Below are 25,434 nucleotides of genomic sequence, written 5' to 3'. Positions count from 1 at the left end.
CTAATAAGAGTGGCTCACAATGCTTGTTTGTACAAATCAATAGTTTATGTTAAACACCTGCTTTCCTTCTGAAAGTCTAGTATGCACCTGGCAGAAGCTGCCTTTGTGACCAGCCCACAATAAAATCTCTAGGTACTGAGTCTCTAGTGAGCTTCTTCCCTGGTTGGCAACATTTCAAGTGTGTTGTCACAACTCGTTGCAGGGGAAATTAATATCCTGTGTGACTCCACTTGGAAAGGATCCTTGGAACTATGCACCTGGTTTTTCCTGGACTTTACTCCATGCACTTTTCCTCTTTGCTAATTTTGCTTTGTATTGTTTCACTGTGAGTTCTTCTAGAGAATCATTCAACCTTAGAGGGAGTATTGATCTTGGGGTCCCACAACACAGTACTAACTGAGGAAAATAATTTTCATGCCTGAATGGGCATACTTTTCCTGCGGAGTTTTAAGTTAATTCAATTAGGAGTTTTAACAACTAAGCAAGATAAATTCATGCAATTTGATTTGCATTTATATAAATTTGAAAGATAGATAACTGACAACCAAGATATTTGTGGAGTCCCCCAATCCGATGGGAGCCACCAAATGTGGGGTAACCTGAGCTGGTGGAAGCCTACTACACAGGCAGTGAAAGAATTCACCCAAGGCAGAACAAGGGTGATAGAAGTTTATTGACAGCAAAGCAGAGACTGCTGCGAGGCAGGTGTGGGGGGCTGTGGTTAAGGGGGGAAGGTAAGAAGGTATGGGAAGTATGGAATTTTTCTTTTTTGGTACCTGTGTCTACCCACTGGTCAGCTAGGGCTTATGATTCTTTTGAGGTGGGTCTCCTAAAGGGCCTGTTCGTATTCAGCCAGGGGGTTTCTGTGGGCCCTTCTACCTTACTGAGGTTTCCACTGTTCAGGTTGATTGCCTAAAAGCGGCCTCTACAATATTATTACCTTAACAGTCAGGCGGGATAGTGGTCAGCTAGGGACTGGGGATCAGAAATATCACATGCATAGGTCGTTTCTTCTTGAAATACCAACAATGTACTCTTCATTAGTATTGAGTAAAACTGAATGTACACATTCTATGCACTTTTCGTCAGGTATTTCCTATTTTACAATAAAAATATTTTAAAAGAAATTCTTTTTAAAGGCTGAATTTGAAAGTACTGAAAGAAACTACTCTGTCAGAAAACTTAGACATACCGTCCATCTAAATGATGAGCTCGGAGAAAAGGAAGCAAATTTTAAAAACTGGCACATATTAACTTCAGCAAAAAAAAAAAAAAATGGCCAAGATATGGATAACATTTACAAAACACTAATGTAAGCTTGAATATTAATTTAAATCAAACTCTTTAAGGGTAATTGGAAAATGAGACTAAGGTAAGTATTTGAGGATGTGAGAGATACCACACCTCCGTTAAAGAAGGAGCTCCCATGGCTTTGCAGAGAAGGGACCCTCCTGGGGCCGGGCCCCTTCATCCTACCCCCAGGTCGATGCTAGGCACTGCCTAACGGGACCTTTCTGTCACACCATATCTTTCAGATGCCCAGTCAGAGAACTCAAGCCGCGAAGAATTACACCCTTCCTCTGAGGTACTTTGGCCTACGGCCCTGAACTACATTTCCCAAGGGCCATCGCGTCCAAGGCTACTTCCGGTAAAGGCAGCATTTGTTCGTTTGTCCAGGTGCCCAGACTGGGGCACACGTTTGTGGAGGAGCAGCGTGGCGGCCTTAGTGGAGTCTTGCGTTCTAAACGCGGCCTGGAACTAATGGAAGCCCTCTGCCACGCATGTGAGCAGTTATGAGGGCAATGGTCTTTGTCGCGGGAAAGGATGGGGGCCGAGGCCCAGGCCTGTGACTTGAGATTGTCGGCTCTGGGCTCTGAAAGGCTGTCCAGGCTCTGACTACGTTTTCCAATGCCCACCATAGCCGAAGCCGCTTCCTGGCCGCGCGCTGACGCTTTCAGGACCGTAGGAAGCATCGCGCCCGAATCCCAGCGGAACATTCTTGTAGAGACCGCAGGGTCAGGTAAGAAGAGAGTCTTAGACCCAGAAGCGGCATGACTCCTGAGGGGCCAAGGCCACTGGGGAGGGCAGTGGGCAGTGAGGGACGGATGTTTTCGGAGTCTCGGGCTTTGCCAGCAACTGGGTGTGGGAGGGAAGGTGGTAGGGAGCTGTGTATGTGTGTGTCCGCTCCCGCGCGATCACGGATGGGATCTGTGGGTGCTTGTGTGAAATTGTTACGGGAGGGGCGCCTGGGTGGCTCAGTCGGTTAAGCGACTGCCTTCGGCTCAGGTCATGATCCTGGAGTCCCGGGATCGAGTCCCGCATCGGGCTCCCTGCTCGGCGGGGAGTCTGCTTCTCCCTCTGACCCTCCTCCCTCTCATGCTCTCTGTCTCTCATTCTCTGTCTCAAATAAATAAATAAAATCTTTAAAAAAAAAAAAAAAGAAATTGTTACGGGAGCGGGATGTGGGGGTCATCGCTCAGGAGCTGTAGGGTTGGGGGTGTGTATGTGTGTGTGTTTGCATGCGCACGATGGTGAGGGGAGCTGTACGTGATTGTAATGACCGTTTAGGTGTGACTGTACATGTATATGATTGTGACTGCACCATTGTGTGCCTGACCGTTTGTGTAAATGTGGTAGCAGCAGCTGTGGAGCCAGAAACAAAGAATATTGCATTTAGTAACAATCATAGTTATTCGTAAATGTGTGGAGAGCAGTTTCTGTGGTGGCCGTTAGTTGGGTTGAGTTGGGTCATTGTAGAATGTGGGGAGAGGAATAGGAGACAGTGTAGAGAACATATCCCAAGAATTTCTCTGTAAATATGAGCAGAGAAATAGAAATAGAGAAATAGGGGAAATAACAACGTTGCAGTATATTGGTGATAATGAGCCACAAGAGAGGGAAAAGTAGAAATACAGGTGAGAATGAGTAAGCAAGGCTCATCTGTGTGTATGCAGTGCAACTCCAAGAATAAAAGAGGGTAGTAGTGTTGCAGAGAATGAGCCATGAGCTCAGGTTTTCAAAAAACAAGGGGAAATATCCTGTATTTGGTAGATGTCAGCAACAGTGAGGTGTGGTGAATTATAAATAATCTCATGGCATGAAATTCCAAGCTAGAGCTTTTTCGGAGGAGGAAGAGAGAAAAGTCTGAAAGCAGTAAGAACAAGGAGGGTACCTGCCCTGCTTCCAGACCCAGTGGCAAGAAGCTGTGGCGGGTAGGAGAGGGAGATATTGAAAAGGCTGCAGAGTCCTCTGGGGAGAGCCAGGTTTCCCTTAGACCCAAAGGTGAAGGGAATATTCAAAAAGTGGTTGGGGATAGAAGAGGGGTTTGTTATTAATGAATTATGAATTCCAGAGGGCATACTAGAAAGTGTCAAGATTTGGGGAGGGATGAGAAGGGGGTACATTCAACTGATTGGGAGTACAGTGTCTGAATGGAGAGATTATCAGGAATCTAAGGCTTCTTATGATGGACATAAACATGGATACAGGGGATATTGATGCTTATCCTGGTTGGATTCAAGACTGTTGGAGAGGAAGTGATGGGATAGAAGGAGGTGGATTTCTGAGTACCCATCAGAAAGAGAGGAGCCAAGGATAGAAGCTTTAAAGGTGGTTGGGGTAGGCAGAATAATGCCCCTGCAAAGATGTCCAGGTCCTAATCCCTGGAACCTGTGAATATTTTGCTTTACAGGGCAAAGGGGACTTTGCAAACAAGATTAAGTTAAGGACCTTGAAATGGAGAAATTATCCTAGATTATCCAATTAGGCCCAATGGATTCTCAAAGTCAGTAAACCTTTCCCAAGGGTTTAGAGTCAGAGGGAGATAGAATCAAAGAAGAATGGTCAGAGATATGCAAAATTACTGGCTGAAGGAAGGGAGCAATGTTGGTGGCCTCTAGACTCTGGAGAACATAAGGAAATAAATAATTCTCCCTTAGAGCCTACAGAAAGGAACACAGCCCTGCTGACACCTTGATCTTAGCCCAATGAGAACCATCTCAGACTTTTACCTAACTGCCTAAGTGTAAGGTAATAAATTTGTATTATTTTAAGCCACTGTGTTTATGCTAATTTGTTGCTCAGTAGTAGAAAACCAATATAGTGGTATAGTGTCTTAGCCTTAGTGCTATGGAAGGGTCTTGAGCCCTGTGACATGAAGGGAACTCAATCCCTATTGATAAAATTGAGGAATTCAGGTAAGGCACAATAGGCCCCCTCTTTGCTTGTAATTTCCAGTTTTGCTGCATTATGATATATTTTTTAAATGTTTTAATTATTTATTCATGAGAGTCAGAGAGAGAGAGAGAGGCAGAGGGAGAAGCAGGCTCCCCGCCTAGCAGGGAGCCTGATGCGGGACTCGATCCCAGGACCCTGGGATCATGACCTTAGCCGAAGGCAGACGCTTAACCATTTGAGCCACCCAGGCACCCTGCATTATGATATTTTTTGAATTTTTCTTAGTGATCTAATATATGGCCAGTCTATAGTGCTTGTTTTCCACTTGATTTGTCTTTGATTGACAAAAATGTATTAAAATACTCTGTGAATGAAGTTTTATCTTACATAACCTGTAGCTTCTGCTTTATTGAAGTTGCTGCTGTTAGTTGATATATGTTCATCATCATCATCATTATTATTATTATTATTTTTAGAGAGAGGAGTAGGGGGAGAGGCAGAGAGAGAATCTTAAGCAGGCTCCATGCCCAGTACAGAGCCTGACGCAGGACTCTATCTCATGACCCTGAGATCATGACCTGAGCCCAAATCAAGAGTTGGATGCTTAACCAACTGAGCCACCCAGGTGAATCTAGATATTCATAATTATTTTTATTGTGAATTGGAGGCTTTGGTATTTTAGCATGCTCAAGATCATAGCCCCTGTTAATTTTTTAATAAACGAATTGCTTTTCTTTTTTTAATTTATTTTTTAATTTTTTAAGTAGGCTCCACACCCAGCATAGAGCCCAATGGGGGTCTTGAGCTCACAACCCTAAGGTCAAGACCTGACCTGAGATCAAGAGTTGGACACTTAACCAACTCTACCACCCAGGCGCCCCTGCTTATTTTTTTGTTTGTTTGCATTTGCCTTGTATATATTTCTCCATAATTTGTAAAATGAACTTTTTATTGAAATTTGTCATATATATATTCAAGTGTATAAATGATAATACGATAAAAAATTTCCTGAAATTTTCTCTATTCTCTCTTTAAAGGCAGAAATATGTCCTCTAGTAGTTTAGAAAGCACCCATGTGAGTAATATTCCCTAAGCTCTTGGAGCATAGAACTTTTTATATCCTTTATATTTGAAGGACAGCTTGGCTGCATATAAAATCTTCGATTCTGTCATTTATTTTCCTACAAGTATATTGGAGAGACTACTCACTATTTGGGGCTCTGAATTTAGCAGTGGAGAAGTCTAACAACGGAATTTCCTTTTTCTCATAGGTAACTTGATATTTTTATCTTGATTTCCCAGGGGTTTTAGGTTAATAATTTTATTAGGAAATGTTTTGGTACTGACAATTCTGAATCATTTCTCCCTGCAATATGGTGTGTGTCTTTTCATTATGTATATTCATGCTTTATTTCAGGAAATTATTTTTAATGTTAAAAATGTAATTTTTAATACTTGTTCTCTTCCTTGATTTGGATTTCATCTGTAGGGGTCTGCTTATTTGCAAGTTGGATTATCTCTGACTTGCACTGTTTTCTTCCAATAATTGTCATCTCTTTCTTTGTTTTATTTTGCTCTGCTCCCTAATTTCTGTATTCTTTGTCCATGCACTTTCTGTGGTATTTGTCATACCTTGTGCTTGTTTGTTCTTCATTTCTAAAGTGATTTTGCCTATGTTCTCTTTCACTTTTGAATTCAACTCTCACATGGAGTCTGCTCATCACTTCCTTCCCATTCCTGAAATCATTGTAATATTTGTGCACGTAGTCTTGCCTCAGAGCTATGATTATATCAGAAATTATTTTTTAAAAATAAATAAATAAAAATAAATTATTATTTTACTCATACTGGAATGTTGGATAATAATTTTAATCTTCTCCAGTGTCTTTTAGGCAGTTTTCTTTATACATAGGGGAATTTTGGCACTCTTTTCAAACATATCTAACAATATCTTGGGACACAATGGTTCTAATTTTATTTTTTTTGAAGGTGATAGATTATCTCAGAATAGCTGTCACTGGTGCTTTCCTGTGAAAAAGTAGTTTTTAGGTTCTTCTGCCCAAGAGTTCTCTCTCCTCTGTTACTACAATGGGAGACATTTTCTTTAAAATACAGTTCCTCTGGGGCGCCTGGGTGGCTCAGTCGTTAAGCGTCTGCCTTCGGCTCAGGTCATGATCCCAGGGTCCTGGGATCGAGCCCCCGCATCGGGCTTCCTGCTCCGCGGGAAGCCTGCTTCTCCCTCTCCCACTCCCGCTGCTTGTGTTCCCTCTCTCGCTGTCTCTCTCGCTGTCAAATAAATAAAATCTTAAAAAAAAAAAGAAAATACAGTTCCTCTGCGGAGAGAGGGGAACAAACCCTCTTGCACTGTTGGTGAGAATGCAAACTTGGGCAGCCTTTGTGGAAAACAGTATGGAGGTTCCTCAAAAAGTTTAAAATAGAGGATGCCTGGGTGGCTCAGATGGTTAAGCGTCTGCCTTCGGTTCAGGTCATGATCCCAGAGTCCTGGGATCGAGTCCCACATCGGGCTCCCGGCTCAGCGGGGAGCCTGCTTCTCCCTCTGACCCTCTCCCCTCTCATGCTGTTTCTCTCTCGCTCGCTGTCTAAAAAATAAATAAAATCTTAAAAAAAAAAAGTTTAAAATAGAACTATCCTGTGACCCAGCAATTGCAATATTAGTTATTTACCCAAAGGATACAAAAATACAGATTCAAAGGGATACACACACCCTGATGTTTTTGGCAGCAGTATCAATAATAGCCAAACTATGGAGAGAGCCCAAATGTCCATCAACTGATGAATGGATAAAGAAGACGTGGTTTATACACACACACACACACACACAGGAATATTACTCAGCCATCATAAAGCATGAAATCTTGCCCTTTGCAACAACATGGATGGAGCTAGAGTGTATTATGCTATGTGAAATAAGTCAGTCAGAGAAAGACAAATACTGTATGATTTCACTCATGGGTGGAATTTAAGAAAGAAAACAGATGAATATATGGGAAGGGGAAATGAAAAAAAGGAGAGTGAAACAAGCTATAAGAGACTCTTAACGGGCGCCTGGGTGGCTCAGTTGGTTAAGCGACTGCCTTCGGCTCAGGTCATGATCCTGGAGTCCCGGGATCGAGTCCCGCATCAGGCTCCCTGCTCAGCAGGGGGTCTGCTTCTCCCTCTGCCCTCTTCCCTCTCGTGCTCTCTGTCTCTCATTCTCTCTCTCTCAAATAAATTAAAAAAAAAAAAAAAAAGAGACTCTTAACAATAGAGAACAAACTAAGGGTTGATAGCGGGAGGTGGGGGAGGGATAGGCTAGATGGGTGATGTGTATTAAGGAAGGCACTTGTTACGATGAGCACTGGGTGTTGTATGTAAATGATGAATCATTGAATTCTGTTTCAGAAACCAATATTGTACTGTATGTTAACTACCTAAAATTTAAATTAAAAATAAGTAAATAAAATAAAATATGGTTCCTTTGAACAGCCAGGTTTTCTTTGTTGTTCAGAACATAACCTGGTTCAGAAGGCCTCCTACTATCAGTTCTGAGTTCCCCAGTGTCTTCTCTGCTGCAATTAAAGATTATAGCCAGGGGTGCCTGGCTGGCACAATTGGAAGAGCATGTGACTCTTGATCTTGGGGTTGTGAGTTTGAGCCCCATATTGGGTATAGAGTTCACTTTTTTAAAAAATTTAAAAAAAGAGAGGATACAGCTAAGATCCCAACCTATTTGATGAAGCCGGTATTAGCCAGATACCAAAACCAAACAAAGCTTATCTCATAAGAATTTGAGCACAATAATCCTCAACAAAATATTAGCAGACCAAGTCCAGCAATGTATAAAATGAATTATACAACATGACGAAGTGGAATATATCCCAGGAATGCAAAGTTGTCTGAACATCCAAAAATCAGTTGATGTGATACATCATATCAATAGAATAAAAAACAAAAATCACGTAGTCATTTTCATAGATACAGAAAAAGCATTTGACAAAAGCCAATACCTTTTCATTTAAAAAATACTCTATAAACTAGGAATGAAAGGGAATTTCTTTAACTTGGTATAGGGCACCTACAGAAATCCTATAGCTAACATATTTGATAGTGAATCTCTGAATGTTTTCCCCCTAAGATCAGGAATAAGACAAGAATGACTGCTTTTGCCACTTCTATTCAGTATTGTACTGGAGATTTACAGAGCAGTTAGGCAAGAAAGAAGAAATAAAAAACAACTAGGAAAAGAAGTTAAACCGTCTCTATCTACACATGACATGATTTTTTTTAATATAGAAAATCCTAAGGAATCCACATGCACAAAAAACCTATTAGAACTAATAAAGGAGTTTAGAGAAGTTTTAAGAGGACACCTGGGGGGCTCAGTCAGTTAAGCGTCTGCCTTCAGCTGGGGCCCTGATCCCAGGGTCCTGGAATTGAGTCCCAACCGCAATAGGCTCCTTGCTCAGTGGGGAGCCTGCTTCTCTCTCTGCCTGCAACTCCCCTTGCTTGTGTGTGCTCTCTCTCACTCTCACTCTCTGACAAATAAATGAAATCTTAAAAAAAAAAAAGTTTTAGGGCATAAGATGAATAGATAAAAATCAAGTGTAGGGGCACCTGGGTAACTCAGTTAAGCATCCAACTCTTGATGTTGGCTCAAGTCATAACCTCAGGGTTGTGAGACCAAGCCCTGCATTAGGCTCTGCACTGGGCATGGAGCCTGCTGAAGATTCGCTCTCTGCCTCTCCCTCTGCCCCTCTCCCCAGTCAAATGTGTATTTATACCTTTGCAATGAAGAATCCAAAAATGACATTTAGAAAACAATTCCATTCACAATAGCATCAAAAAGCATAAAATATTTAGGAATAAATTTAATAAGTGAAGTGTAAAACTTGTACTCTAAAAACCAAAAACAAGTATTCGAACATAAAAACTTGTACACAAAGGTTCATAGCAGCATATTTATAACAGTCAAAAGGTAGAAACAACCCAAATGTCCATTAATGGATAAATGGGTAAACAAAAATGTGGTCTAGTCATACAATGGAATATTATTCAGCTATAGAAAGGAATGAAATACTGATACATGCTACAACTTGGATGAACCTCAAAAGCATTATGCTAAATGAGATAGACTAGTCACAGTAAGTTCATATATTGTATGATTCCTTTCATATGAAAGTCCAGAATAGGGAAATCTATAGAGACAGAAAGTGAATTAGTGGTTACTTAGGACTGGGAAAAAGGGAGGGAGAATGAGTCACTTGGGTTTTGGTTTGGGCCAGGATTTCTGTAGACTCCCTCTGATCTTTCTTCAGGGAAGAAAATGGAATTCTTAGTCCATCTGAAAGCTCTGAGGTAAACCTGACCTCTCCTGATTCCTTCCTTCTAGCTCTGCTTTCTCGGGACTCTGCTTCACCAGGAGAGGAGTCTAGAAGACTGATTGATTCTTGGAATTTTAAGTCATGGCCCATGTGAGTTGGAATTGCCTCTCTCCAAAATTATAATCATTTATATCACATCATATGAATACTTTTTTATCCTTAAGCTGCTTACTTGAGTACTATTCATTGTGGTAAGTGATAGCCGTGAACAGTCCACTGCCTTCCTAGATGTCCCTCTTCTCTCCAGCACGGCATTCAGCACCTCCCATGTCCTAATACTTTGGCAGAGCACTGAAGGAGGAGAAATATTTTTCCTTAGAGGAAATAGTAGAGACTTTCTTTTCAAATCTGTGGCTTAACAAGTTGGAACTGAGTGGGTCAAAGGGATACTCTACATGAAAGCTTTTCTTTACTCTGTAGAATGGGGTCTTTCAATTAGTAAAGGTGAGAGTTGGTGTTGGTTGGTGTTCCGTTTTATTAGTTGGCAAAGTTCAGAGAGATCTGGGATCTTGCCAGGAAATCAGTGAGAGATTAATATTATTAACAAGACATGTGTTGATTGTCAGCTACTTATCTGAGAGCCCAGAGATTTTATACACTCCCACAGAAAATGGTATTCAGTTAGGAAGTGTGTCTTCTAAGAATCCCTTCAACTTCAGCTAACAGAAAATTCAACTAAAAGTAGCCTAAGGGGGAAAAGAAGTGTTTGTCACATAATAAATCTGGAGTTAGTCCTGTAAGCCTGGCGTGGCATCCCAGTGGTATCAACAAAGAACTCTTAATTCTGGGCTGCCATCCTATTGTCTGGTGTTTGTCCCTGGGAGGTCATAAGGATGTTGTGACTGAACAACAGAAGATTTGAAGAGCATATAGGCACTCAGCTTCAGTCACACTAATTTCCATGTCATTTCCCCCTATACTACAGGCAGCCAACTTCAGTTTTTTGCTCAGTGAGTATACTGCTTCCTACAGTGCACGTTTTCATTTCTTCTCCCTTCTATTTAAAAGATTTTTTAATTTCGGGCACCTGGGTGGCTCAGTCGTTAAGCGTCTGCCTTCGGCTCAGGTCATGATCCCAGGGTCCTGGGATCAAGTCCCACATCGGGCTCCCTGCTCGGCAGGAAGCCTGTTCTCCCTCTCCCACTCCCCCTGCTTGTGTTCCTGCTCTTCTCTGTCAAATAAATAAATAAAATCTTTAAAAAAAAAAAAGGTTTTTTAATTTCACTGTTGATGCTTGGGTTGTTTGTTTCAGCAGTTGATGATGTTCAGGGATGTGGCTGTAGACTTTTCTCAGGAGGAGTGGGAATGCCTAGGCTTGGAACAGAGACATTTGTACAGAGATGTGATGTTGGAGAACTACAGCAACATGATCTCACTGGGTAAGATTCAGAATCTAACCCCAGAAGTTTCTGATTTCTACATTGTGAATTTTTGAATTGTCTTTTAAGTGTCTAGGGGAATTCCTGACTTCTTTCTGGGAAAATGGTTTATGCTTTATAAATTTGGTAATAGTCATCATCAGTGGGAACCTCTATCTTCTCCATCCTTTAGAAATACTTCATGCCTTTTTCTTGCTCTTCCTATAATTGTCTCTCTTCCTTCATAACCAAGGGACTAGTTGCAAATTTTGAAATCTTTACCACATGGTCATTTCCTGTTTCTTATCTCTGATCAGGACTTTGCATTTATCAGCCAGATGTGTTCTCTTTACTGGAGAAGGGGAAAGAGCCCTGGATGGTTTTACAGGATGAGACAAGAGGACCTTGCCCAGGTGAGTGAGGGCTGAGCCAGCACAGGGACGCCATCATTGTAGATAAGAGCCCAGATGTTTAGTGAGGCCGCGGCATCTCTGAAATACTGGCCCCGAGTCTCCTCCTCAAGGGATAAAAACCTATGGATAAAGATCTGAGACCTAGAGTCAAAAGTAACCTTTCACCATGAATTTCCAAATGACCCTTCTCTTCACCTCCAAATACCACTCTAATTCAGTACTCTTCAGATTCTTTCCCTCATGTTATAAAAAGGTAAGTGTCATTCTTTTTCTCCAGTAGTCAGTTTATCAATGCTTTGACTCAATTTCTTTCTATCTCTCTTTTTTTCATTTACATATTTGTAAATTTCTCCCTAAAAAAACTTTTGACCCCGTTTTTATTCTGCCTACTGTATCTTGAATTTTTCTTATTTTGCCTAAATTTCTCCTTGTTTCTGCATTTCCTGCACTCACTAATTCGTTCTTTTAACCAACATTTGTTGATTTTCCAGTTTCATTTTGGGATAAGAAGAGTTAACAGAGTATATAACCTATTAAGAAACTTGTATTCTTTTCTGTGACTGGAACATGTCCATAAATTTTGGCAAAATAGGCTCTACATTAAGAGAAGGCCTGATAGGCTGCTTAGTTGAAAATCAGGATAATAGGTGAAAATGGCTTCTGGTTACAGTGAATAGTAAGCAGCAAAAGAGAGTTTAAGGCCAAAGAAGGACAACAGGGGCGCCTGGGTGGCTCAGTCATTAAGCGTCTGCCTTCGGCTCAGGTCATGATCCCAGGTCCTGGGATCGAGCCCCACATAGGGCTCCCTGCTCAGTGGGGAACCTGCTTCTCCCTCTCCCACTCCTCCTGCTTGTGTTCCCTCTCTGGCTGTGTCTCTTTCTGTCAAATAAACAAATAAAATCTTAAAAAAAAAAAAAAAGGCTAATGGAGGACAACAAAGAGACTGCAATGTCATAAAAGACAAGTCCAGGCTGTCAAGAGGAAACAAGGCACATATTTGGCAAGTTGAGGCTAATTGATGAATTTTCTATTATGGGCAGAACTCAGATTGAAGTAACGTATTCTTGGAGCTTCTTTTTTTTTCCCCCACAGTATTTGTTAGTTGTTTATTTAGGAGTTTGTGGGGTTTTTTTGAAATATCAAGGAAAAAGGGCGCCTGGGTGGCTCAGTCGTTAAGCGTCTGCCTTCGGCTCAGGTCATGATCCCAGGGTCCTGGGATTGAGCCCTGCATCGGGCTCCCTGCTCCTCAGGAAGCCGGCTTCCTCTCCCACTCCACCTGCTTGTGTTCCCTCTCTCGCTGTGTCTCTGTCAAATAAATAAATAAAATCTTAAAAAAAAAAAAAAGAAATATCAAGGAAAGAAAATAAATTTTATTTCCTATTGGAATTATGGTTTTGAACTCCAGAGGTTATATTTGTGTTCTGAAATCGTTCTTTTGGGCGCCTGGGTGGCTCAGTCGTTAAGCATCTGCCTTTGGCTCAGGTCATGATCCCAGGGTCCTGGGATCGAGCCCCACATCGGGCTCCCTGCTCAGCGGGAAGCCTGCTTCTCCCTCTCCCACTTCCCCTGCTCATGTTCCCTCTCTCGCTGTGTCTCTCTCTCTGTCAAATAAATAAATAAATAAAATAAAATCGTTCTTTTTCTGAACTATCGATAGCTAAAACAACTTAAATGAACCTCCAGGATATTGTGCTGAATGAAAAATGCCAAAGGTCCCATGCCAAATGAATCCAATTATAGAATATTTTGGAAATCACTAAATTATAAAGATTGAAAATATATTAGTGGTTGCCAGGGCTTAGGGATGGAAAGGGGAGTGGTGGTCATAGTTATGGCTATAAAGAGGTAGCACAAGAGGTAGAATCTATGTAATAATGATTTAGGTCTATATCTTGATTGTGGTTGGTGGTGGTTACAGGTATCCACATATGTGATAAATGACATAACTATACATATTCATTGTGCCAATGTCAGTTACATGATTTTGATACTGTGCTTTAATTATGTAAGATGTATTCATCAGGCAAAACTGGGTAAAGGGTACTCTTTGCAACTTATTGTGAATCTATAATTACAGCTGACCCTTGAACAACTTGAGGGTTTAGGGATGCCAACCTTTGCACAGCCAAAAATTCATGTAGGGGCACCTGGGTGGCTCAGTTGGTTAAGTGTCTGACTCGGTTTTGGCTCAGGACATGATCTCAGGGTCATGAGATCGAGCACCGCTTCAGGCTCTGTGCTCAGTAGGGAGTCTGCTTAAGATTCTCTCCCTCTCCCGGGGCGCCTGGGTGGCTCAGTTGTTAAGCATCTGCCTTCGGCTCAGGTCATGATCCCAGGGTCCTGGGATCGAGCCCCACATCAGGCTCCCTGCTCCGCGGGAAGCCTGCTTCTCCCTCTCCCATTCCTCCTGCTTGAGTTCCCTCTCTCGCTGTGTCTCTCTCTGTCAAATAAATAAATAAAATCTTTAAAAAAAAAAAAGATTCTCTCCCTCTCCCTCTGCCCCTCCCCCACTTGCTTGAGCACTCTCTCTCTCTGTAAAATAAATAAATCCTTTAAAAAATTAATGTATAAATTTTAACTTCCCAAAAACTTAACTACTAGTAGCTTACTGTTGACTGGAAACCTTGCTGATAACATAAATTAACATATACTTTATATGTTATATGTGTTATGTAATGGACTCTTAAAGTAAGCTAGAGAAAAGAAAATGTTATTAAGAAAATCATAAGAGGGGCACCTGGGTGGCTCAGTCGTTAAGCATCTGCCTTCGGCTCAGGTCATGATCTCGGGGTCCTGGGATCGAGCCCCGCATCGGGCTCGCTACTCCGCGGGAAGCCTGTTTCTCCCTCTCCCACTCCCCCTGCTTGTGTTCCCTCTCGCTGTCTCTCTCTCTGTCAAATAAATAAATAAAATCTTTAAAAAAAAAGAAAATCATAAGAAAGAAACCATAAATTTACAATGCTGGAAAAAAATCCATGTGTTAAGTGGACCTGTGCGGTTTAAACCTGTGTTGTTCCAGGGTCAACTGTATTTCAAAATAAAAGTTTTTATAACATAGTACATTTTCCCAATCCTCTCGATAAATCTCTTTAAAAAACATATTAATATCTCTAATGTCATACAGAAAAATAAGCACTCAGTCAAGCTCAGTAATTTTCTCATAACCTAAAGATGGTGTTAGTAAACAGAACTGAGCCTGAAACTGTAGCCTGTCCTTTTTCTGCTACAATACACTATTACTTACACATGTAAATGAACTGCCTTTCAACTTACTCTGTCACTGCTAGAGTACTTGCTCCATTCCCGGCTCTACTCCCAAGAAAAATTTATAACATAACCACATGACAGTTTCATCAAATCTGGCACATATCAAAAATGAGTCACAGAGTGGTCCTTCTTATTCCTAGCTCATGCCAGACTCTTTGCCCTTGGCAACTTCTCAAACTATTTTCCTTTTTCAACTATCACCCAATCACACATAATTATGTCCTTTAACCTAATGCAACACACCTGTGTTACTGAGTTCCTGTCTATTAACTCTAGACTAGATTACTTCCCACATATTAGACTGATACTCTATCAGTACTGATAAAAACAGTACCCAACATTACTGTTTTTAAGCTCAGAATTATATAAGACATTCATCATAGTATCTTCCATAGTACTTGAAAATTTGTAGATACTTTCTGCAATATTTTCAGTGGCCTTGCATAGAAGGGAAAGGAAGAGGAGACCTAGGGAAGGGCTTGAAAGCATAAAGCAGAATGGATGAGCAATACTATAAACTCAAGAATAAAGAAAACAAAAGCACCTTGGTTGGAGTCATGTGACAAAAAGATGGCTTGGCTATGCACCGTGGAGGAAATGAGCAGGGTGAAGTCTTTGCAAAGGCAAATTGAAAATGATTAAGTAGGCATGATTACATTTCTGCATATTTGTCTTTGAGTTAGTTTAGATACGCTTTTGTTTCCTCCTATCTGTACAGAAAGTAATATGGAAGCAGTTTATGTACTCATTACAGTAAAGATGGAAGCAACTAGACAGTGAGGTGTATTACATTATTATATGATTAAATGATCCCAGTTGTGCTTCCTGGTACTTGGTTTTTGTAAGATCCTTTACTCCACCCTAAATTCCCCCCATTTCTTCCCTTTTTTTTTTTTTGGTCTTGTATTTTTTACAGAATTATGTTTTTAATGCCTAATATATGCTAAGGGTTGATTTACCATACTGAGTGAAACAGTCTTATCTTTACATTGGCATTCCATGACTGGGTGGTACCTGAATAACCTTTTTTTTTTTTAAATTGAACTGCTCAGATGAATTTGACTAAAACAAAGCTTTTATATATCTAATCACTCACCTCAACTTTTATTAGTTCTCTTTAATTTCTATTTATTTTTTGCCCCTTTTTCATATTGCCCGGAATTTGAGAATTTCTTAAGTCATTCACTTCTTGTGTGCCTTACATATTTTAGGATTTGCTTTTTATATCTACATTGGACATTTTGATTCTTTTTGAACAGTAAAACAGTATGAATTTATCTTCTTATCTTTCAGACATGCAGTCCAGATGTCAGAGCAAGAAGTTATCACAAAAAAAGGTCACTTTTGAGAGAGAATTGACTCAATTGGAAATTTGTAAAAAACACAGCCTTGAATATTTGTGTTTTAGGGGTGATTGGGAAAGCAAAGGTCAGTTTGAAACACAACATGAAAATCAAAATCAGGAAGAATGTTTTAAGCAGGTTATACTCGCTGGTGAAAAAATGTCCACTTCTAAACATCACACAGCTTTTAATGTACATCACAAACAGAATACAGGAAAGAAACTGAATGAATTTAAAGAATGTGGGAAAGCCTTTCCTTCTGGTTCAGACTGTACTCAACATCAAGTAATTCACACGAGGGAGAAATTTTGTGAAGATAAGGAATATGAGAAGACCTTTCTTTCTGATTCAGAACTTACTCAATATCAGACAGTTCACACTGCTAAGAAAACTTATGAATGTAAAGAATGTGGGAAGGCGTTTAGTTTGCGTTCAAGTCTTACTGGTCATAGGAGGATTCATACTGGTGAAAAACCTTTTAAATGTAAGGAATGTGGGAAGGCCTTTAGATTTCATTCACAACTTAGTGTCCATAAGCGTATTCATACTGGTGAGAAGTCTTATGAATGTAAGGAATGTGGGAAGGCCTTTAGTTGTGGCTCAGATCTTACACGACATCAGAGAATTCATACTGGTGAGAAACCCTATGAATGTAATGAATGTAGGAAGGCCTTTAGTCAGCGATCACATCTTACTAAACATCAGAGAATTCACACTGGTGAAAAACCTTATGAATGTAAGGAGTGTGGAAAAGCTTTTACTCGTGGCTCACACCTAACTCAACATCAGAGAACTCACACTACTGAGAAATCTCATGAATGTAAGGAATGTGGAAAAGCCTTTATTCGTGGTTCAAATCTTGCTCAACATCAGAATGTTCATGTTGGTAGGAAACCCTATGAATGTGAGAAATGTGGAAAAGCCTATATCTGGAGTTCACACCTTGCTCGACATCAACGAATTCATACTGGTAGGAAACCACATGAATGTAAGCAATGTGGGAAGACATTTATTTGGGCCTCATATCTTGCTCAACATGAGAAAATTCATAATGAGAGGAAAGTCTATGAATGTAAGGAATGTAGAAAGACCTTTCTTCATGGCTCAGAGTTTAATCGACATCAAAAAATTCATACTGGTGAGAGAAACTATGAATGTAAGGAATGTGGAAAGACCTTTTTTCGTGGTTCAGAACTTAATCGACATCAGAAAATCCATACTGGAAAGAGACCATATGAATGTGAAGAATGTGGAAAAGCCTTTCTCTGGGGTTCACAACTTACTCGACATCAGAGAATACATACTGGTGAGGAACCTTATGTATGTAAGGAATGTGGGAAATCTTTTATCTGGGGCTCACAACTTACACGACATAAGAAAATTCATACTGATACAGATTCCTATGAATGTAAGGAAAGTAGCCAGATCTTTGGTCACCATCCATATTTTACTGAACAGAAAATTCACAATGGTAAGAATCTCTATCAATGGAAAGACTATGGGAACACCTTTAGTCAGGACTCAGACTTTGCTCAACACCAGGGTATTTACACTTTAGAGAAATCCTATGAATATAAAAATTTTGAGACATTTTCTCCAAGCTCTCACTTTATTTCACTCTTATAAAATCTTATGATATAAAAATATTCATGACTCATTAATTGATGTCTGTTAATTTCTTCTTTTGAGAAACCCCACAAGTGTAAGTAATCCTGGAAGACTGTCAGAGCACATAACACACTCAACAGCAGAGAATTCGTAATGCAATCTGTATTAATACAGGAAAGCATTTACTGAATAATTTTCCATTTGGAATACCAGAGTAAAACCCTATGAATAAGATGACACTGTGACTCTCTTTTGAATCATTCTTAAAGCATTCTCCACATCATTGATATTATTCTGCATAGAATTTAAATCTAACTCGTGTAGGGCAACCTTCCATCACTTTTTAAATCTTCTTACACTTTCACAGAATTACACTAAAGGTGAATTTCTGTTACGTAATTAATCTTGGAAAGCCTTGAGCTATGTCATACAACTTCTTTGGTATGCCTTAGTTCCAACATATCTGTATTTTTTGGAAAGTAACTCAAATCTGTGTCTGTTTCCTTACTTATTTGATTATAAGGGTTAAATGAGCTTGACAACTTAAATGATGTCATGACCATCATTAATATTAGTATTAGACCATTTCTATGAGATAAAGACCTTGACAATATAATGAATATAGACAAATATGCCATCTGTATATGTATCTTATTGAACAGTAGGATAATTCTGAAGAAAAACCAGTAAAACAGAATGAAGGGAAGAAAGCTTTGAATCAGTATTCATTTGCTGTACCAAAAAATCCGTACTGTAAAGAAAGCCTTACGGTTTTAATGAAAATGGGGTAGTTGAGTGCTCAGCAATGTTTTTTGTTTTGTTTTTGAAGGCATTTGGAAGTGATTTGTCTCTAACAAATTTCTAAAGCCAAATGTCCTATTCATTTTATCACCACAGTTAAAATTTAGAAATTAGAAAATGGCCAAATGAATCCTGACCTCTTGGAAATTTATCAATAATTATCAAAGTAATAAGCAAATCAAAAAAATTACAGGCTATTTAGTTGTGAATGATAATGAAACTCCTATATATCAAATCCTATGAACATGACCGTGGCAGTTCTCAATGGAAATTACTCTATGTAGATAACTAAAACAATCGAGGGCAGTTTACCTCTTGTCACCATTGTATCTCCACACTTATGAAAGTGCCTGTTACGTTGTGGAGTCCAAATATTTGTCAAATTAAATAATGATTACTGAACTAAACAAGCTAATGCCCCAATGGGTGTTTGAATTAATGGAGAGTTTTAATGAAAATAAAGCAAAAATCATGGAATAAAGAACAATACAAAAGGTTTTTTTATTTTAGGTCAAAATGTTTCTTTGACGAAAACTATTATTACTAAACTTTGGCAATGCCTTCACATTATAAGAAAGAATTCTGATATATGTTTTAGAGGATATTTTTAATGGTAATATAAATAGATGTAAGCCTTATTAGATCCAACTTTTAAATAGAGTATGGTTTGTTTTCTAGGAAAACATTTTAAATGATTAAATTTCAAGAGTAACTGAAAGGGGCCAAAAAAATTTAACAATTGGAAAAAATAATCTTTAAAAATCATGTAGGAGCAGATAATTGTACAGGCTGCCCCCTGAAGGAACAGAAAATCCTATGGAAAAATTGCGAGCAGATGCTAAAGACTAACATAATTCTGATTAATAAAATGAGATGTTAAGTAGCCCTTGAACAACAAATTCCAGAATAATTTCACTCATGAACATACATAGAAAAAACTAACACAGTAGTCAAATGACATTTACCCAGGATGTTTAAACTCTGATCTGGATGGGTGATAATTCTGTAGTTTACACATAACTGCAAGATATCAATGATGAAGATGTACCTTATCAGTTCAGTACTTGATTTATTCTAAGAGTATTTTCTTGGTACCTTTTAGTATTATGTAAGTTAAAGAATGCTGAGCTTATATACATGTATTTAGCACAGTTATAATTTGGTTCTTTAACAGTAGCTAAACAGTATTAGGGAACAGTAGTTCCCTCCCAAATTACTGTCTTCTGTGGAATTTCTCAACTCACATGGGAAAAATGAATTTTTTTTGTTATATTACTTTGTTGTAATAAACCAGCCATTTTCATTCATGCTGACTATTTCTTTTAAGGTGATGAATCCACTGAGAAAAATAACTTTCTGGACATCCATATACAGATAAATATGGGGCATTCCTTTTCCCTTTTGCCTTGACTTCTGTGTTGAGTTTAGTATCAGTGTGCATATCAGGTACTCCTTTCTCCCTCATTGTGAATTCCTGGATCTCCTTGAATGCCTACGGTACATGTTTCTTGAACCCCTTTCCATTGGTATGTTTGTGAATTTTGATAATGTCTTCTCTAGTCTACCTTAGAGATGACAGAACATTCCTTAGTTTTTCCCTAACCACCTTTCTTGGCAGGAACCATTCTGCTAGAATCATTTTGAGAAAGAATTTTTTTTTTTTTAAGATTTATTTATTTATTTGAGAGAGCGAGAATGAGAGAGAGTACATGAGAGGGGGGAGGGTCAGAGGGAGAAGCAGGCTCCTCGCTGAGCAGGGAGCCCGAAGTGGGACTCGATCCCGGGACTCCAGGATCATGACCTGAGCCGAAGGCAGTTGCTTAACCAACTGAGCCACCCAGGCGCCCGAGAAAGAATTTTTCATTACTATTAGCACAGTTGGATAAAATTTATAGGAAAGAAAATTAGATTCATCCCTGGCAGTGTAACATAAGATGAATTCCCAACAAATCAAGATATCTAAATGTAAAAAAATAAAAAGAAGGAAACTTAACAAGTACTACATGGGTGAATTCCTTTATAGCCCTGGAATGGAGATATCAATAAGCATGACTCAAAAATCCAGGAGAAATAAAGAAGAAAAAAATAATTTTATAGGACTAAATGTTAAAGGAGAATGACAGGAGGAGATATTTGCAACTATATCACAGACTAATATCCTTAAAGAGTCTAAAAATTGAGACGAGAATGCAAGTTACACACACTGAGATACCACTTCATCCCAATTAAATGGGCAAAATTCAAAAAGTGTATTAATAAACTCCATTGGCAAGACTGGAAAAACAAGGACTCTCAAATTGCTGATGAAAATGCAAAATAGTACAGTTCATATAGGGGGGATCAGGTAATGTCCATGTGTAGTCTCATGCATTTACCATAAGACCAGCACCCTTCTATCCCAAAGATACAAAATGTGGTATACACAAAGGAATTTTTTAAAAACACTCTTTGTAAATGCAGCAAACTGGAAATAACACAGATGCCCAGCAATAGACTGGCTGAATTAATTATATGAATGTACAGTGGAATATTGTGTACCTGTGTTCTAGGGAGTGACCTTCAGGATATGTTAAATGAAAAGTAGGTAAGTTCAGAATGATACATATATTATGCTAATATTTGTGGAAGAAGAAAGGAATATAGTATATGCCTGTATTTTCAACAAGAAATCTCAAGATGAAACAACAGGAGAGGGCAAGGATGAAAGAGTTATTTTTGGTTATACTTTGATTTCTATTTTGACTTTGGATCCATATAGATACTTTACATATCATCTTTTATTTTAAAAATTAAGTCAGGGCAGTTGGCTCAGTTGGGTTAAGCATCTGACTCGATTTCGGCTCAGGTCATAATTTCAGAGTCGTGAGATCAAACCCCGTGTCAGGCTCCATGCTCAGTGGGGAGTCTGCTTGAGATTCTCTCTCTCTTTCTCTCTGCCCCTCCCCCCCATTCACACGCTCTCTCTCTAAAATAAATCTTTTTTAAAAAATTAAGTCAAAGGAAAATAGCAAACCTATATATCAAAACCAATGAATTTGACTCTACATCATGTTATAACATGACAACATAAAGAACAATAAGTTCAAGTGGTGTTAAAATATTTTGACTTACTGGGGTGCCTGGGTGGCTCAGTTGGTTAAGGGTCCAAGTCTTGATTTCAGCTAAGGTCATGATCTCAGGGTTGTGTGATCAAGCCCCATGTTCGGCTCTGCACTCAGCACAGAGTCTTCTTATCCCTCTCCCTCTGCTCCTCCCCCGCTCATGCTCGTGTTCTCTCTCTCTCAAGTAAATAAATAAAATCTTTTTAAAAAATATTTTGACTGGGGCGCCTGGGTGGCTCAGTCGTTAAGTGTCTGCCTTCGGCTCAGGTCATGATCCTGGGGTCCTGGGATCGAGCCCCGCATCGGGCTCCCTGCTCCGCAGGAAGCCTGCTTCTCCCTCCCCCACCCCCCCTGCTTGTGTTCCCTTTGTCGCTGTGTCTTTCTCTGTCAAATAAATAAATAAAATCTTTTAAAATATATATATATATTTTGACTTACTATTAGGAGAATATCTCAAGAATATTCTGTATCTCAAGGACAAAGAGAAATAGAAATCTAAACTGCCTTTACTAGTATTGTTTTTTGGTTTTTTGGTTTTTTTTTAAAGATTTTATTTATTTTTTAGAAAGCGAGCGAGAGAGAAACAGCATGAGAGGGGAGGGGGTCAGAGGGAGAAGCAGGCTCCCCGCTGAGCCGGGAGCCTGATGTGGAACTTGATCCCAGGACCCTGGGATCATGACCTGAGCCGAAGGCAGACGCTTAACCATCTGAGCCACCCAGGCGCCCTCTAGTATTGTTAATGGTAATACTGGTATTGGGTGTGTCCAAAATTAATTACATAACTTAATTTCATGAGGAATTAAATTTTTTCAAAAGAAAATCATAAAGAAGTAAAATACCATATAGTCTTTCATTTGAATTGAAAGTATGTATTTCCTACCTCCGTCTACCAAAGGATTTAAAAGCATTCATGACACAGAAGCAGTGAGCTCCCCAAGTATCCAGACTGTAGTTTTCAAATTCTTTTCTATAAAAAAAGAAGCAAGGGCTCCTTGAAGAAATGAGATAAGACAGGTCAAGGGTAGGAAATATATATATGATTATCATAAAACATCTTATTGTACCTAAAAGCAATAAAGCTATCAAAGATCATAGGATCAGGGCACCTGGGTGGCTCAGTTGTTAAGTGTCTGCCTTTAGCTCAGGTCATGATCCCAGGGTCTTGGGACTGAGCCCTGCATTGGGCTCCCTGCTCTGCAGGAAGCCTCCTTCTCCCTCTCCCTCTCCCCCTGCTTGTGTTCCCTCTCTCGCTGTGTCTCTCTCTGTCAAATAAATAAAATCTTAAAAAAAAAAAAATAAAGATCATAGGATCACCAACCAAAAGGAACTGACCAAAAATAGAATAATTTAAGCCTCAAAAACTATTGCAGTGTGTTGAAACCGTGATTGTAGGTAAAACTTCTTAAATTCAAAATGAAAAAAAAATGATAGAGCCCTTTATGGAGTTTGCCAGAATACTAGCTCATTCTGAAATTTCAATAAGTAAAGGAACAGAGCCAAGTATTTATCATGATTTTTCTGTACAAGCTGTAATTAAATAGTGAGAGGAGATTTTATTATAAAAGAATTAGCTAATATATTCAGAAAGAATGACAGACTTCGATTTAGCAACAATCCATAATAAATGGGTGATTGGGAATTTCAAAAGGTAACAATCAGGTTGGTGACACCTGAACTAGTTGGCCAATCTTAGCAACATTAAATAGGAACAATATGGAATTAATATGCCTCCTAATATGATGCCATAGGAAGTAGAAAGTACTACTTAAGATATATTTCCCATCATTGAACCTTAATTACTTTAGCCACTTGATCTAATCACCAGTTGATAGGAAATAAAATGAATTTTAAAAACCTCTAAGTGGTATAGTGAAGATCACAATTGGCCAAATCAGAATGTGGAAAATTCTACAGGACAAGTAACCAAGTTGATTAATTACAAAGGTAGCTATGCAGAGCCCTGGGGAATAAACACCTCTTCAATAAATTGCTCTAGAACAATTGAGTACCCATATAAGAATGCAATTGGGCAACCATGAAATAATACATGAAAATGTGTTTCAGGTGGATTGATGACTTTACAACAAAAGACAGAATAATATTTTTAGAACACAGCTAAGAGTATTTCATAACCTCAGGGTACAGTATATTTTCTAGAGAAAGTATTTTAAATTTAACTAAAAAGGAAAAGTGTCATCTATTTGCATTAACTTCATTAATTCTGTTAATCAACAGTCAACTTTAAAAGAGTGAACAGTTGATTGCTTCTGGCCAAGATGGAGAAATTGGCCAAATAACTAAAAAAATGAGTAAAATAGATGAAACCATGGTTTTCAAAACATTGAACATCTTGAAATGTCCAATTCCAATGAAGGACAGTGATCCCTGAGAGAAGAACGAGGTGAGCCCTATGATTGCCCAGCTTATGAATAGGAGGGTAACCAGGCAGAGCCCAGTTGTTTCTTACTGTTGAGATGAGATGATGAGGCCAATGTGGTCTGAGTTTACAGAACAGAACACCAAAGATGTCCAGAGATCAGCAGAGGATTTCCCTTAAGTTCAGCTAAATACTCATCGATACATTTATGTGAGGAAACTTCCTGAAGCCAGGGGGAAATCACCACCTGAAAGAACTGGAGGGAAAAATCCTGAGAGCTCACAGAGGTCCAGGTATAATTCCTGCTCCCAACAGCCAAAATGGACAACCTTATTTCACATAGTAGAGTACTCAGAGGGTTTTACCTTAGTTGGGGAAAATTTGCCACAGACTAACCACTACTCTGATCCCACATAACAAAGCTTAAAAACAAACTCCAAAAGAATCAAATTTTCTAAATAACAGTATTCCAAACAAAGACCAATAATATTTTTAGGAATACAAAAATATGCAGCACCTAATGGCAAAGCTTATGTCTGGCAACCAGTAAAGAAGTATTGAGCATCTAACATCCACTAATGAGAAGACATCAGCTAAGAAAAAGAGAAGGGGATTTCCTCAACCAATAAAGAGTATCTGAAAAATCTACAGCTAACATCATACTTAATGGTGAAAGACCTAAGATAAGTAGCAAGAAAAAGATGTCTTTGTCTCAACACTTCCACTAAGTATTGTACTGGAGGCTCTAGCCAGGGCAATAAAGTGGGGGAAAGGATGGGGGGGGTATCCAGATTGGAAAGGAAGACCTAAAACTATCTTTATTAACAAATGAATGTCTATGGCATCTACAAATAAGCTACCAGTACTACTAAGTGAGTTTAGTGAGGTTGCAGGATAAAGATCAATATACACAAATCAAATTTTCTTTGTCCTAGCAATGAACAATCTGAAACTTGAACTTTAAAAGTGCCACTTATAACACCACAACGAGCATGAAACACTGAGTGATAAATCTAGAAAAAGAAGTGCAAAGAATTATGCCATAAAAACTAAAAAGCACTGCTGAGAGAACTTAAAGACTTAAATAAACAGAGATAAACCATGTTTAGAGTTTGGAATAGTCAATATTGTTATGATGTCAATTCTTTCCAAACTGACCTGTAGATTTGATAAAGTACCAATCAGAATATCAAGAAGCTTTTTTTCTTTTTCGTGGAAACTGATTCTAAAACATATGTAGACATGCAAAGGACCGAGAATAGACAAAACAAACTTGAAAAAGAACAAAGTTGAAGGACATGGACTACCTAAGTTGAAGAGCTATTATAAAGCGAAAGTAATCAAGACTGTGTATTTTTTTTTTAAGATTTTATTTATTTATTTGAGAGAATGAGAGACAGAGAGCATGAGAGGGAGGAGGGTCAGAGGGAGAAGCAGAGTCCCTGCTGAGCAGGGAGCCCAATGTGGGACTCGATCCCGGGACTCCAGGATCATGACCTGAGCCGAAGGCAGTCGCTTAACCAACTGAGCCACCCAGGCGCCCAAGACTGTGTATTATTGCCATCAAGATAGACAAATAGGTGAATGGAACAGAATACAGTCCAGAAAT

General features: G+C 39.1%; 1 protein-coding gene across 6 annotated transcripts; it reads left to right on the top strand.

Moving 5' to 3' along the window:
* Positions 1-1,607: 1,607 nt before the first annotated feature.
* Positions 1,608-19,652, top strand: ZNF790 (zinc finger protein 790). 6 transcript variants are annotated; one of them, XM_064581324.1, is made up of 7 exons: positions 1,608-1,783; positions 1,922-2,020; positions 9,566-9,647; positions 10,483-10,507; positions 10,813-10,936; positions 11,233-11,328; positions 15,889-19,652. In XM_064581324.1, the coding sequence occupies exons 1-7, from the start codon at positions 1,762-1,764 to the stop codon at positions 17,562-17,564; spliced, it is 2,124 nt and encodes a 707-aa protein (XP_064437394.1). In that variant the 5' UTR covers positions 1,608-1,761; the 3' UTR covers positions 17,565-19,652. The 6 variants fall into 6 exon arrangements, with proteins under 6 accessions (XP_064437394.1, XP_064437393.1, XP_064437397.1 ...); XM_064581323.1 differs by having other exon boundaries at positions 10,810-10,936; XM_064581326.1 differs by lacking the exons at positions 1,608-1,783; positions 10,483-10,507 and having other exon boundaries at positions 1,963-2,020.
* Positions 19,653-25,434: the final 5,782 nt, after the last annotated feature.

This window comes from Mirounga angustirostris, unplaced genomic scaffold, assembly GCF_029215605.1.
Source record: "Mirounga angustirostris isolate CCGP_5_RB_7025 unplaced genomic scaffold, mMirAng1.0.hap1 SCAF_16, whole genome shotgun sequence".
Taxonomy (NCBI): Eukaryota; Metazoa; Chordata; class Mammalia; order Carnivora; family Phocidae; genus Mirounga; species Mirounga angustirostris.
This window is presented reverse-complemented; position numbering and strand designations above follow the sequence as displayed.

Bases quoted from the DNA above. Each gene is read 5' to 3' on its own strand.
- ZNF790 (XM_064581323.1), top strand. From the start codon at position 1,762: ATGGAAGCCCTCTGCCACGCAT. The intron at 9,648-10,482 runs GTGAGTTGGAAT...CCTATACTACAG, and splicing joins AATTTTAAGTCATGGCCCAT to GCAGCCAACTTCAGTTTTTT. The intron at 10,508-10,809 runs GTGAGTATACTG...TGTTTGTTTCAG, and splicing joins CAACTTCAGTTTTTTGCTCA to CAGTTGATGATGTTCAGGGA.